Source organism: Athene cunicularia (genome assembly GCF_003259725.1).
Source record: "Athene cunicularia isolate RWA chromosome 3 unlocalized genomic scaffold, athCun1 chr3_part1, whole genome shotgun sequence".
Lineage (NCBI taxonomy): Eukaryota > Metazoa > Chordata > Aves > Strigiformes > Strigidae > Athene > Athene cunicularia.
Window position 1 is genome coordinate 102,957,831 of NW_020799097.1, and position 16,426 is coordinate 102,974,256.

General features: G+C 36.6%; 1 protein-coding gene across 1 annotated transcript in view; it reads left to right on the plus strand.

Moving 5' to 3' along the window:
* The window catches only part of SPATA17 (spermatogenesis associated 17), a gene marked incomplete at its 5' end in the record, with an annotated part of 89,964 nt that extends 79,341 nt beyond the window's left edge, over window positions 1-10,623 (plus strand). The window contains one exon of the mRNA XM_026844634.1: window positions 10,345-10,623. Coding sequence (XP_026700435.1) covers window positions 10,345-10,425 — 81 coding nt within the window. The remainder of the gene's footprint in view (window positions 1-10,344) is intronic.
* Window positions 10,624-16,426: the final 5,803 nt, after the last annotated feature.

The window sequence follows — 16,426 nt, forward strand, 5'->3', positions numbered from 1 at the left end:
CAGCTCCAGCCTGCCTAGTTCCAGGGGTTAGTCTGTGCCATGTGCATTTGTCTGTACTGTATGTTGTGAGGTTCTGTCAGGTCATTCCTGTCTACATCACTTTCCATCATAGCCCTCAGGCCCCCGTTAGTTTGGTATTGTCCATGAACTTGATGAGAGTGCATTCCATCTACACCTTCAGGTCACTAATGAAGATATTAAACAAGATAGATCCCAAGATAGCACCTGAGGAAATACATTTGTACCCAGGTTCCAGTTAGAGTACAAACCATTCATTGCTACCCTGACACTCCAGACAGTTATTACATCTATTAGACTACACATCTAGACTATAATTTACCAACTTGGTTAAAAGGATTCTCTGAGAGATTGTGTCGAAAGCCTTGTTAAAGCTCAGCTAGGCAGCATCCACTGTTCTCCTTTGATCTGCATATCTAGTCCTTTCATCACAGAAAGCAATCATGTTTGAAAGTATGATCCAGAACGTCAAACCAGATGAAATCTAATTGGAGCACTGGTTTTGCTGCATATGCCAAATACAGTGCAATCAAAGTGTTTTTTTCTTTTTTCAATCGATTGTAAATGATTACAACTTTTTTTCAAACAGATACAACTTAACCTGATAAAAAGTATTTTCACTTGAGAATTCCAACTCAGAATTTTTCCTCCTTAACTCCTAGTGGCATGATTTTGGCAAGTTAGAGATGCAACTTGATCTTGGCAGGTTAAATGTTTTCTGGCTTTAGTCCATCAGGTTGAAAGTGGTTCTGAGTTTGTCTTGGCAGTCAACACTTGGCAATAGCTTGTTTTCAGCTGGAAAGAGAATGTTGTGGCTGAACAAGTTAGACAATGAAAGGGGCAGCTTATAAATGGCATAAGTCAAGATACTTATCCCTAAGTGCATTATTTGCTAATACAAATCCTGTTGCTAGCAGTATTTGTGTGATGGACAGGACAAGGAGTTGATTTAAAAAAAGCAAGCACTGTGATAAAAATATGTCCTTTACTTTTTCATCAGATGTTTTTAAGACTGTATTTTTCTGTACAGAGGAATATAGTGTTAGGCATAGACTCACCTCAGTGTTAATAACTTCATAAAAGTGTTATATATCACTCATCAGTGTTTTCGGTGTGTATATATACATCTTAAATTAAGATGAACACCTACTCCTCTGTTCAAAAATATTTTGTTAAAATACCCTGCAAGAAGTATATATTTGCATGACAATAGCAAATAAACACCTCTTGGGATTCTGAATACCTACTGAACTATTTCAACTGCACATTTGTTTTTTAGCCCAGATTCAGTAAAGTTCAAGGGTATCCAAGTATGAAATAGCTTGTGGAGAAATACACATTCATTTCTTAATTTACTTGTAAGAAAAGGCTACATTAGTTGAAAAAATAGAATATTATCTTTGCCAATTTTGGTTCAAATACAGACATTCAGAACAGAATTTGGGAGATATTTCATAACATGAACATTGACTAAAATATAGTAAAGCATGCATTGTCACTTTCTGTGTGGCAAGCTACACTTTTAATATTGATACTGGCTCTGAATATGTCTAAAAGTACCTGAAAAGTGTCTACATAAAGGTGATTTATTCTTCTTCAGTAGATTAACTTTATACACATAAATAAATTCATTATCTGAGCAGCTATTTATAAAGGAGAATATATTTCTTTTTAAAACATTGCAAAGCTAGTACATGTTTGGGAGGAAGGACCAGACAGTGTCTGGCTTGCAGATCATCAATAAATGGAATAAATAAATTTACAGGGTACAGCTGGGAATTCCACCCTTCCTTCCCCTTGGGCAACCATAATGACTGCAGGGTACTAAGTAAATGTAGCAAATGCAAATTTGGACCACAAATCTTCATTGCTGGTTATATTACACATGACAAAAAGGACAGGCTAGTTTCATATCCCAGGTTAATTTTAGAGATGCAATACTTACGAGAAAAAGTAATTCACTGGACCAAATCCTTCCCCTTTTTTCCCTTGTCCTTCCTTGCACAAAACTTTCATCAAAGCCAAGAGATAATTTGCCTTTGCTTGTGAGAAAGCACTGTAAAGCTTGACACATTTGTAATCCTTATTGAACACAGATATTGCAAAATATCTTATTCATTTAGAAATATTTGTGCTTTCCTTGTACAATGGCTCAAACTATTGCATTCTCAAAAGTATTTTTATTTCCTGTCATGTCATAGCTTAATTTGTGCAGCTGTAGAAGGGTACAGCGGGATATCCTTTTTTTTTCCTTTGTCCAAATTGCTTCTAACCATGCAGAAGCAGAAGCAGGCTCTTTTCCAGGCTAGAACACATCCTCTCCTACCTTGCACAGATGAAGACAAGAAGTTTTAGAACTTGACATTTGTTAGCCAGTTATCTCCAAAGCACAAATTAGCACAGCTTAGCTGCTGAGCTATGAAAGCAAACTTCAGCAAGCCCAGATTTAGTAGCAGAACACTTCCTTCTTAGAATATTAGAGAAAGGGAGGAATAGAGTTATAATTTCCTTGTTAGTCTGTCACAGAGGAGCACACACTACTGTGCTGTTTGTACTGAACACATCATGCAGGAAGTATCTAAATCTATCTGGTTATCAGATCAGCGTTTTTTCAAATGCATGAACCATAATTAGAAATCTTCTGTAATTTCTAGTAAGCACTGTTTGAGTTTGGTTCAACTATTTGTATTTTCAAAAGATGAAATGTGTAAAAGTCAGTGATAGTCATATATCTCTGTGGAAATTTAAGTGTAATAATAATGAAGTGTTTATTAAATAAATTAAATAGCAATTAATATTTTCTTTTTCAGCTTAGAAGATAGGATATTAAAATGGTGTTGTTAGATTTCCTACTGTGAACATAATTTCCTGACTTGTTTTTTACAACACATTATCATAATGTCAATAAAAGACTAAAACCAAGAAGTAGAAGAAACTTGCCTGATGTAAGTGTAACACAGAAGGTTATAAAGTTGCTTTTTATGGTGGCTATACAATATCATTTTATTTTAAGATCTAATAGCAAGTTGATTCAAAGGGTAAGACTTGCACTGACAAACTCATTAAAGCAAGTAGAAAATTGCTTTCTACCATATTCATAAAGTCTTTTTAAATCAAAGAGTTTTATTGTTGATGATGTTTGGATTTGCAGGAGGTAATTAGCGAATGACTTAGACCTCATACTCGGAGCCCTCAAGCTTGTCAAGAAGAACCATAAACTTAAAAAACCCCAAAAAACAAAAAAACAAAGCCACACAAAAAAAAACCCAAACTGACAATTTAGGAGGGAAATGGGAAATGCGATCATAACATTTTAGGTCAGTTTGATCGCTACTGTGTCAATCCACAATATGGAGAAAATCATGAAGTCTTCATGGAAGCACAGGGTTTTTTCACCGCACTTACCCAAAAGAACAAACTTTAGAGGATTTAGAATTGGTGGTTGTAGTAGACAGCCATAGAAGGAGATAGATGATGGCTCCTTGTTCTTCTCCTCTGTATCGCGCTGGCAAGCTGAATAGTGAAAGGTGTAATTCTACCTCCTTCTTCCCAGCAGTGGTCACTTGCCCACTGTAGTGCAGGGAACTCCGATTAGGCATGCTTTTCCCTGGGAGTCAATACCTCCGCACTGACTCAATGAGATCCAGTCCCTAAGGCATGATCCAGGCTTTTGTTATTATCTCTTATTTGAAGGAGCTAGTTGACCCAATTGGTTAACACATTAGCTTTTCAATTTTATAACCTTAAGTCACAGAAGACCTATTCCCCATTTTTGGATATTTCTCCACAGCAGAAATCAAAATTGGCAGTCTGTGCCCACCAGCCACAAAAACAGAGTTATGCCAAACAACTGTGTCCTGAACTTTATGGCTAATTAGCTGTTGAAGCTATGCCCAAGAAATAGGTTCTGTTGCCCATGGGAAAAAGTGTATAGCCATTATTAATGTCCCAGCTTATATTTTTCAATAGGTCTTATGATCAGTGCTGCTTAAAGAGACTAAATGTACAACAGGGAATTAAAAATTATAGTACCCCTTTCACTGACTGAAATATTGTAAACTTGTTTCACTGAGGCCAGGATTGGTGTCAATGTACTTTGTGTGAAAAGTGCAATAGAAGCATTAGTATTTGACAGCCCTGGTTGAAATAAGTGAAATTAATGGAGCTCTTTTCATATACGACAAGGCCATGGCACCCCTTTCATGCTGCTTACAGACAGAGAAAAGTCAATACTTTTTTATTACTTGATGCTGACCTACATTCTGCACTACAAGTGCCAGGCCCACTAATTGGTTTCAGTTGTGAGAAAAGTTTGCCCCAAAGAAACACTGGAGCAGATAAATCAATCTTTTTTAGGGTAGCTTAGTGGGTTTTGAGCACTTGAAATGACATTTGTGTTGTATTGACAGAATGGGTTGTTACATTATTTTGTCATGTCAGAAGGCCCTGTACTAGTTGGAAGTATTGTTAACCAGTATTGATAAATTTGCTAAGAATAAAAGTTAGCTGGATCAACATTTTGCTTGTATAACAGCTTGCCATTTCTGGTTTGCTTCCTTGTTAGAGACCTCCATGGCTATTAATGTAGGTCAGGAGGCTTACTCTGACAGCTCAATTTAAAACTCTAATTTTACTATTACAAGCATTTGTATCATAGGGAATACTTAAATATGACCACTTAGTATTAAACAGTGTGGGTTGAGGACTATGGCTGTACAGTGGCACTTGGCAGTACTGCCTGGTTTTCAAATGAGGTGTGCACATGAGCTGTGTCCCAGCTTTGTGGAGAAAGCAAGATTGCTCAGTGGGCTTACCCTAGACTGAGGACGTAACTACTGTGTGGATTTTAATGCTGAATTTACCATTGCATCCTCTAAAGTCTAGATGTGTAACTGTGGATATTGTTCCCTTTTTTTACTATTCAGCAGCATGAAGATAGAATTAAGATTCTAGCAGCTGTGCCCACTTTTCAGTTATTCCTTCCATTGATTCTTAACAGAATATATCTACAGTTATAGGTCTCTATACAATCAACAGATATAATTCCAGCACTACAAAGAAGTTTTTCTGAGATCCAAAGCTTTCATGAATCGGTTTACCTTTTGCATAGCACGTGGTGTCATGGCTGACATCATGCAATTATACAGTGTCTTCAATTGGCTCAGAAGAGGACTCAGTGCGCTGAATCACTACTATGGGTGGAATACTTTTCATTAGAGAGGATATATAATTTATCTTCGAAACATCTTCACATGCTACTTCTCCTAACCTATGAAGGAAATCTTCATTCATACAGTCCAATGCAACTTTGATCTCCATTTATGCAACCAAATCTATTTATGCAACAAAATGAAATTTTGTCATTACAGAGAAAGACTGTGCAAAGCTATAAATCAGGTATCATAGGTTTTTTGTAAGCTAATTTTGCCAAGTTTTTTAGGTGCTTAACAGCTTCATAATTATTATGGACTTGATAGATTTGCTATAGGAAATTACCCAAAGTCTGTATGCAGGAGTTGAGAATAAATTGTCATAATGGTACTTTCTGTCCTTAAAATTTGTGAGTAGATATGCTACTGCTGTTTGCCTGTTATTGCTTTGGTCTGAAGCAGCTGACTTTCTACTTCATTAAATTTCGAAGAAGATACTTAATTGTAATTCCTATCTCATTCCAAAGTGCATTTTTATATTACAGGAAACAGTACAGTACTCTTAAAATTGTTTGGAAAGAAACCCTGTCAGTGCAAATTCATCACTAGAATATGAGGGTATGCATTTTCAAAGCCCTTCAAGCTGATATGTAGGTCTACAAGGTCGTGTTGTTTTGCCATTATTGTTTGTACGTGGTCGGTATTTATGTATGTCTGCATACTCAGATGTAAAATCTTTTTAGAATTTGCTTTAATAATAACATTCCTTGATTTCATGCCTGCCCTGAGAACACAGAATCACAGAATCATCTAGGTTGGAAAAGACGTTGAAGATCATCCAGTCCAACCATCAACCCAACATTAACAGTTCCCAACTACACCATATCCCTCAGTGCTATGTCAACTCTACTTTTAAACACCTCCAGGGATGGGGACGCCACCACCTCCCTAGGCAGCCAATTTCAATGCCCAACAACCCATTCTGCAAAGAAATGCTTCCTAATATCCAGTCTAAACCTTCCCTGGTGCAACTGGAGGCCATTACCTCTTGTCCTATCGCTTGTTACTTGGTTAAAGAGACTCATCCCCAGCTCTCTGCAACCTCCTTTCAGGGAGCTGTAGAGGGCGATGAGGTCTCCCCTCAGCCTCCTCTTCTCCAGAATAAACACCCCCAGTTCCCTCAGCCGCTCCCCATAAGATCTGTGTTCCAGACCCTGCACCAGCTCCGTTGCCCTTCTCTGGACACGCTCGAGTCATTCAATGTCCTTTTTGTAGTGAGGGGCCCAAAACTGAACACAGGAATAGAGGGGCGGCCTCACCAGTGCCGAGTACAGGGGTGAGATCCCTTCCCTGTCCCTGCTGGCCACGCTATTGCTGACACAAGCCAGGATGCCATTGGCCTTCTTGGCCCCCTGGGCACACTGCTGGCTCCTGTTCAGACGGCTGTCAATCAACCCCCCCAGGTCCCTCTCTGACTGGCAGCTCTCCAGCCACTCCTCCCCAAGCCTGTAGCGCTGCTGGGGGTTGTTGTGGCCCAAGGGCAGCCCCCGGCATTTGGCCTTATGGAAACTCCTCCAGTTGGGCTCAGCCCATGGCTCCAGCCTGTCCAGGTCTCTCTGCAGAGCCTCCCTACCCTTGAGCAGATCAACACTCCCACCCAACTGGGTGTCAGCTCCAAACTGACTGAGGGTGCACTCGATCCCCTCGTCTAGATCATCAGTAAAGATGTTAAACAGGAGTGGCCCCAACACCAAGCCCTGGGGGACACCACTCGTGACCGGCTGCCAACTGGATTTAACTCCGTTCACCACAGCTCTTTGGGCCCGGCCATCCATCCAGTTTTTTACCCAGCAAAGCGTGTGCCCATCCAAGCTGTGAGCAGCCAGTTTCACCAGGAGAATGCTGTGGGAAATGGTGTCAGATATCTTGAAAGGGTCCATAGGTCTTGTTAAGCTCTGTCAGTTGAACTTGTTTCAGTTATGATTTACTGGAGTGAAAGAAGTCAAATCTTGATAAATTTAGAAAGGAAGTGTTACATTAACTTCATTTGGGAATTTAAAATAATTCTTGGACCTGAGAATTAGAGGTCTCTGTTACTGAGAACTATAGGGCATGATTTAAGAATATATTGTGGAAAAATTCCGTAAAGCTCAGCTCTATGCTCCTATGATCCTGAGACTGTAAAACTGTTGGGTCAATCTTGCCAGTATCTGGGAAATCATATTCTTAAGCTACATAATTCCAGCTCCCAACAATGGAGGACTGACAGTGAAGATAATTTTGAAGAAGCCTGTTTTTCTCCACTTACAACTTTTGTTCTTGCAGCTTAAAAAGTATTGTCTGTGTAACTTCATAACTTCCATGCTACGTAACACTCAGTTTAAACTCAAGATGAACCAGCAGTGCATTACAGTGCTTCACTGCATGATTTGAACCTACATTTCACCATCAAAATAGATAGACAAGAGAACCTGACTTCCAATTCCATTCCCTTTATGCTGCTATGATGATACAGTGGGATAGACTCTCTTCACTGCTGTGAGGTAGATCTTGCAAGGCCAAGTGGTATTTTCAAGTCTTACTTTCTCACTGTTAAAACCTGATTAAAATCTATATCTTCAAATACAAAAATGGCTGAGGTTATTTTCATAAAAAGATATTTATATTTTATATGCATACTGTGCAAAATTTATCTAGTATACATTCTAAACTGCTTTAATTAGTCTAACTGTAAAGCCAGCCACACTTTTGTTTATCCATCAGACTGTGTGATGTTTCCTAAATGTGGTCAAACATAACTGCTGTCGTCATAATCGGAGCCAGTTGTTTAAATGCTCAGTTGTGAGTATCTAGTGAAATAGCTTTAAATAACAAGATAAACAGTACAGCTGCCAACCCAAAGTAATCTTACACTGAGGGGGCGTGTGGCACAGAAAATTTCCTCTTTGTCATTTTGATTTGAGTTTGAAGCTGGACCTGGGCTTAGTTCCAGCTCAAAAAACTGTTCACTTCAAAGGCTCCTAAATCGTCCCAAGGAGCTAATTTTGGCAGCCAATTGTTTTTGTATGGCCAGGCATCCTAATAGCAAAAGCCGTCTGCTCCAGCAAATGAAGACTTCTGCAGTGCTCAGACTTAATATTCCTGATTTTATCCTGATGTGGGTGTTGTACACCTTTTACTCGTTCCCTTGTCTCACCCTGAGTTTGCTGCTTTTTTTTGGTGAAACTGTACCTAACTATCCTGCATATATATTAAACATGTACTTCCTATTTAAAAAAAAAAAAAAAGAAGAAGAAAAATAAAAGGATGCTGTATTCTGCTCTGAATTACTGCTTAATTCTAAATTATAGCTGTATTATCTGCTTGCTTTCTTGGCAGCTAGAGCTGGGTTTTTTCCCACTCCTGTGAACAATATTAGCCTGGTGAATTTACTGAATTAAGTATAACTAGCTTCACTCTATAAGGAAAGTATTTGCAATTATGCTGGAGTTATAATAATATTTATTATAATAATTATATGGACAACTTTTCCTACAGTAAGAAGGTGCTTGTGATGCCAAACACACAATGAAAATTAAAATAGTATGCCATTCTTAAAGTACAATATTAAAATATGCAAATAGACTGTTTCTCTTGGGTAAGAAATTGTGTGGTACGAGGCATAGAGAAACATTAAAAATTAAACCATGTGAACAGTAAAGAATGGGGTAGTACTCACTTTAACCGCACACAGGGAATATGTAATTTTGAATGTGTATGTGTCTATCTTGCTATTTTAAGATTTATGCACCAGAATGTTGAAGGAATCATATCAAATAACTTTGAGATGTAAGAAATGATATGCTCATGGTTTGGCATTATGCAGCGCAGATGAAACTCAGATGGGCCATGTCAGTGTTTGCATGAAGCTTACCAGCAGTTGTGGTTGCTCTGCCAGTTTATGGAGATTCAGCTAAACTGTGTTCTGTGAAGCAGCTAAGTCTAAATTATCCAGGGAATGATACTTCTGCTTCGTGTCATTTTTCAGAAATAAAAAAACCCCACAGTTTTCATTCTGTTTTTAAGATAGAATGAAACCTTTCCAGTTCTAAAATGTGTCAAAAAGGTAAAAATTTCAGCTTTCATTCACCCATGGCCTCAGATATTTTATGAAGACACTGGACTTCCATGCACTTTCACAGAGCATCACATTGACAGTACAAAACAGTAGAAAGTGTTCAGATGAACTTATTTCTTAAAAATTAATTCTGGAAAGCTGGTAATTCATGTTATGTTATTTTTGGGAAGTGTAAACAATTTTAAAGCAAAACAAATATTTTGTATTGCTGATACTAATTCCAGTATTTCAGGGTCAAAGAAAATAATTTTCTTAAGAATGCATTAAAAACTTGATATTAAACACTGTGGACTTGCTAATCATTTACCATGAGCATTTGTTAGTAAGTAGCTAAGGCAAAATACTGTTTAGAATACTTATCATATTTTACGTTCTTGTTTATTTGCTGTATTTCCATTGTACTCTTAAGGCACAGGTTCACTTGAGTTTCTCTTATTCAATTCAGATTTGGAGCCATTTGCATTTTAAAAATTTGAATGTAATAACCAAACCTTTTCCTGGCAAAAACGTGTACAGGAATCATCCTCCTTGTATATTTTCTACCACAACTTGTAATCAATTTGTTGCCACTAAGACATATTTAATATATATATTTTTACTGTTTCTCATGGAGTTAGTTTAATATCCATGTTTTAATGTTAAACAAGGTAGAAAAGTTAAAATATTGCAGGGATATCTTGCTGTCTTTAACCTATCTGGTTGCCAGGGAGGAGAATACAATTTTGTATACTGTGATTTGAAAAATATTAGAAAATCTGTTTTTTGGAGCAGAGAATTTCTGTAGTGCCTATAGTTACTTAGACTTTAAAATAGATATTTGCTTTCAATTAAATCAATCAATTCTTGCACTGTTCTTCAAAGTAATGTACCTATAATGTAAAAAAAAGTATGTTTTATATATATATATATATATTATTTTGCATAATGTGCATTTTAACTTATATGATGAAATTTAACTAGAGGACAATATTTAGAGCTCTAAAATACTTAAAAAAAAAAAAAAAAGTTAAAACCATGAAAGCCAAACTTAACACCTTTTTTTGTTTCTCATTTGTTTAGGACTTTCAGACAGTGTTACCACCGATTGTTCTCTTCGAAAAATTTGGAAAAACTTATTCCAGAGCTGGGCAAATAGTGTAATTGTCCTGTAAACTACACAATATAGGACACCTGATAAGTAATCAATAAATGTATTTCAACAAATGCACAGCAGTATGTTGACTAAATGTCCCATAAAGTTCTCTTTCTCTAAAGTAATATGCTATGTCTGAAGTAAGTAGTATAAAATGATTTTACTTGATCTTTAAGTAATTCAGCTTCTATAAAAATTTTGTGTGTGTGTGGTTTTGCAAAAAAAAAAAAAAAAGTATTAACTTAGGGAAATTATTTCTGAAGTTGTATTTTTTTATTTAATGTAATTACTTTAAGGTACAAAACCAGAGTAATCAAGGAAAAGACTTGGAATCACATTGTATTTATTACAGGTTTGTAAGTGAGGTTATCACTAAAGAAAGAAATAAAGTTTAAAAATTACTTTTGTCGTTTTTTTCTCCCAACTATAACTTTTTGCTTAATTATTGTTCATTATTTACAGTGTTAGTATACATCTTTTTTGGATACTGATCCATCTCTTTGGAAGGACAGGATAGGCTATTGACATAGATTATATTCTTTTAAATCCTTTCAGCTCTTCTGTGGGTGATACAACTGTATTTATTCCTAGTCCTGTGTTAAGCAGACTAATATGTGGGTACATAATCATGTGATGCTTGGCAAAGAACACGTTTGATCACACAAAACTGATAGTCTGCTGTGTTCGCTAGCATGCAATGCTGCAAAATTGAGTACCTTCAGAGCCCAGCATCATGGGAAGACCAGCATCTCTTAAGAGCAAATTATAAGCTAATTCTTAAAATCATGTGAGGGAACTTTTACAGGAGTTTTATGCTGAATTCTCTAAGATACCATGTTTGCTTTTCGTATCATTTGACTATATTAGAATCAATTATATCTGCTTGTCTGTTACTCAATGGCAGGCTTTTCATTACTGAATTTTGTTATGTGATTCTTTTGTCCCCTGCAACTGTGCAGAAAACCTCTGTGAGATGTGTGCTTGTATGGATACTTTCTCAACTACGGGTCACAAATTTCACTTCTGCAGGTTTTCAGCTGTCAGCCTATGTGAAAAAGTTTTACTGCTATCATACACAAGAGTAAAAGCACTTTCAATTCCATTACAGGAGGTTACAAGTGCAGGCACTGGGCTGTACTGTTGTTATTTTTTGGAGTTTGTCATTTTCAAGCTTTGAAAAGTTTATTCTTCTGCATGGAAACAAGAAATTAACTCTGGGTAGTGAGAAGCAGCCACCTCAGTAGCTGAGTCTCCCTGATAAGATTTAATCTGATCAAATGTATCAGAGTGCTTTAGTTGTTCATGGAAGGGATTGAACATGAGACACTTGTGCAAAACTGTTGATGAATAAAGATGCCACAGTAATTTTTATATGTGAGAGCTATCTCTTTGATTACTTCAGCTTTAAGGTAGTTCATCACAGTAATTCACCCTGTGTTGCCTCTTTAACTTCATACCACAGTTTCCCATCAGTCCGATTAGAAATGGCAATGCCTTTATCAGATTAATCTTTCTTTCTCTTTCTTCCTTTCAGTATCTCTGACCCCAGGACAAAGCAAAGCCTGCCGTGCAGCCTGTACTGCAATGGCGGTTAGTGCTCATAGCTAAGGATCTGGAGCACAGAAGGACATTAAAACCAACACTTATAATTTTAATTGATACATCACACACTTTTCCTCCTCTTAAGTAAAACATAACAAAACAAAACAATAAACAATTTTCCCTTTCTAAGCAGCTAGCTAGTTGCCAGAAACCTTACAAAAAAAGCAGGTCTGTTCATTTTATTAGATAAATAAACGTCCACAAAATTAATAAAGTAGCAACCATATTACCTGCCAGGTTTGGGATTCTTTTGCCACTTATATTTCATAGGAAACCCAATACTTTTATTTAACTGGAGTTCACACAGAATATACGTCATTCGTGGGCATATAACATCCAAGCCTTTTTGTGTGGCCACACTATAATCCCAGAGTCTTTTCATTTCTCATTAAGTACATTTAGCACTTATTTAGTGCATTTATACAAACCATTTGACAATTATTCTAGTGGGACCTTTACCAATTCTTCCATTATGTAGAGACTTATTATTTTTATTACTCTCTTAAACTGCATATAAACACATGGAGAGAGGTAACAGAGTATTATCTTGAATATATTTTTTGATATAAAAGCATATCAATCTTTGAAACTTTAGATGGATCTTGACATATTTTTAGTTTTAACTCCCACCCAGATGCTGCACAGTCCAGGAACATCTGTGAGCATGGCCTACAAGAACCTGTCCCTACATTTTTTTCTACATATGGACAAGGCTGATAGAGAAAACTTTCAATATTAAAAGGAACATCTGGTAATAGTTCAAGAACCCAGTCTTGGGATACCTTCAGCATGTTGGACTCCTGTGATTACAAAAGAAGCTCAGAATACATAATATTGCACAGAGGGCACCAGTAGGTTTTTATTATGTAGAGGAATTGTACATCATGAGCAATTAAAAAAATTATTTGGAAGTGGATCGTAGCAACTCTGCAGTATATAGGAAAGTAGATAAAAGATAAATTTTAGCCCTGGGGTGGACCTAATTTCTGTGACTCTAGGGTAGACTACCACTTCTATTTTGTAACCCTCTGTGGCAAGCTAGTGAATGTGTCTGTCTGGAAAAGAAAATTTTGTTTTTCTCTCTTGTTTAAATCAAAATGTTTGAACAAAAGAAACCCTACATTTTTTATCTAAAGCCAGTTAAAGCTAAAGTTTTGATAATTTTATTCACTGCAATAATATAGTGAACAAGACAGTAAGAATTTTGATGATGTCATTATGTAACCAGTCTATCAATATAAACACTAAGTGATTGTGTAAGTGATTTTACTTTACCCCCATTTATCTTCCTTATTGATATAGTTTACCATATAAATTTTAATTATCAAATGACTTAAAAAATATATTTCAGTAATGTATTTTTAATATTTTATTTATTGTAGGTTTTCCTTATTTACAAAATTGTTGCTTTATAACATTCCAATACAGAATGGTGTGTACTTTAGATTTTAGATTTAGAATTTTTCTGTTTTTTAGGAGATGTTGCATTCTATTCTCATGGTAAAAAACCTTAGCACGCAGAATGGGTATAGATAGTCACAGGAAAAGAACACTCTGAAAGTTTGAAATGGACTCATGGATCTTGATGAGTCTTCAATATATGTAGCCTCTTAGAAATGTAGTTGGCTATGACATTTAGCAAACTACTCAAAGCAGTATCTAAAAATCAAAAAGAATAACTGTGATGCCAGAGAAATAGACAAATATAAGGAGCTTTATACAAGTCTTCAGAAAAAGATGCATAGTTATTCTGATTGCCCCATTAAATGTATTTCAGCCAATTGCAGTTGAACAAATGTGAATAGTAACACATACATAGCCAAGATATACCAAAGTGACCTGGTTGCTGATTTCTGCGATAATAAAATACAGCCTTCAGCATGCAGAAAAAGGTGCATGATCCTTGCTTTTCAGCCACAGAAACACACATTTTTTGTGATTTGGACTGATTTAGTCCATGTGTACAGAGAAAAAAAAAATTACTGTAGGGCTATTTCATGCTGCATGGCTGAAGAGGCTTATCAAATAGCTTTAGGAAGCAGCACTTGCTGGGAAGAACATGTCTTACGAGCTCACTAACAGAGTTTCTCTGATATGTCACTCAGACACCTCTGTCTAATGTATAAAAACCCTGGAACATACTACTTTGATGTCCACTAATATTTGAGCAATTTGTATAGATCACAGATCTTGGGAGAGTCAAATAATAGTGTTTTTCATTTCTACATCTGATACACTGGCCTACATGCCAGGTTCTAGGGATTCAAAGCCTCTATACTAATGACCAATGATCTTCAGGTTTAACCACCACTGGGGATCAGAGCACTCATAAAAAGGATGCAGGTAAAGTCATTAAAATGGAACAGTAATGTGTTAAAGTTGCTCACAACATCTCACATCATGAGAAATTTCAGGGATATTAGAAAATGTCTAGTAACATCTCTTCTTACCAAATCTATCTGCTGTTACTCAGTGGATTACAGATCTTTTAGTGTTGCTGCCCAATAATTTTGTTTGACTCCTGATAGCTGATGTAAACACAGAAAATCTCTTCATTTAGGTAATTTAAGAGCTGCATTCTAGGCTGATCCAAGATGTTCTCAACACTTGTTACAGAAAACCTTTAGCTTGTAATGCCCTCTAGAGGCAGAATTGCTATAATAGTGTTGACCATGGGTTTACACTATTCTGGTCCAGTTGTGGTGCTGCAGCTTTCAAGCCACAGCTTTTTTTTTTTTTTTTTTTTTTTTTTTTTTTTTTTTTCCTTTTAAATAAGCCACACGACATTTCTATAGGAACAAAGATCTAGAACTGTTAAGGGCTCTGCATCTCGTCTAGATGCTTCATTCTGGACTCTACTGAAGTTGTCTCCAGATGAGATGTTGCCATATTTAGACTGCAAAGCAAAATGGTGATGCTTGTAAACAGTAATAGAGTTTGACATACTAATGCTTGACATTGAATAAGACTTTGAAAACATCAAATTAAAAAAATATTTCCAGGAGTTTACTGTTATTCCAAAGATTGTGTTTGCAACACAACTTTCATAAATCTGTGGTCCTCGATTTAATGAATTTAGAAGTTCTGCATAGTGGAGTTTGTAAGAAAGATGAAGACTTCTGTCTTTTACTGGCAGCCATGGGTTCCTATACGCAGAATATTGGAGACTGAAAAGCAGAGGATGTGTGTAATTCTTTAATTTTAATATCTGGATTACCCCATATTAAAACAGAAACATAACTACAAAGGAGTCACATTCATGTAACCAGAAACAGAATTTGAGCCTTGAAGTCTTTATTTGTCTTAACTGCAGTCGTAAAACATTTTTTTTTTTGTGAATTTTCTTTCACAAGTTGACAAAGGTTTCTGGTAGGCCTGGAAAAATATCAGCAAAGAAGCTCAGACAATGCAAAGCTGGCTTGGCTTCGTATTCTTCCATCTTTTAATAGTTCAGTTCATTAATGAGAAAATCATCTGGCTGCTGGCACAATCAGATACAGTCACTTATCAGTACATTGAGTTCAGTTTATAGTACTCCGATTCATATTCATGATCAGAGGATGCAGTGGAGCAATTCATTAGTGCACTGCTGCATTAAGCAATCACTGCTGAAATGTGACATATTGAGAGTTTGCATTAAACTGTTTCCTTTGAGAATCTTTCGGTTAAGAAATTCCAAAGCACAGAAAGCTGTTGAGATAAATCACTCAGGCACTTCAAGAAAAACATTGACACTCCATGTCTATAACATTTAGTTAAAAAAACCCCATTCGCTGGTGCTATTGTATGTGTGACACAATCACATCCTCAGATGCATGTTTAGGCTATTACAGGAAGTAACATGTATAAACTAGATTAAAATTATCCCAAATTGCACCGTTTTTCTTACTCTTAATGACTTTACATTGTCTAATGAAAGTTAAGGTTGTTTTTGTTTTGGGTCAAGATACTCAGCAATGTCAAAAACCCAACGTTCTACATTCTGTATGTCTGCTCATGGTACAAATGAGGGGCACCTGCAGTTGCAGTCTGTATGTGCTCACCTCACAATGACAGTTTTTAAAAGGGGACAGGGTTTATACATTAGAAAGACATGCTGCTTGTGTACAATTGTGAGAAAAAAGTCAGGCCAGGTTTAGTTACATTCTCACTTGTTCTCTTTAAGTTTATAGCACAGTATTATGTTCATTCCTTGTCCACATGCCTCATTTGATTCCACCATATCATTTTCTACTGACAACTGTTCTTCCAGTTTATCTATCAGATGTATAAATGTCTGAGCTACTCAGTGATAAGAGAAAGGGAAAGGGAAAGGGAAGGGAAAGGAAGGGAAGGGAAGGGAAGGGAAGGGAAGGCAAGGCAAGGCAAGGCAAGGCAAGGCAAGGCAAGGCAAGGCAAGGCAAGGCA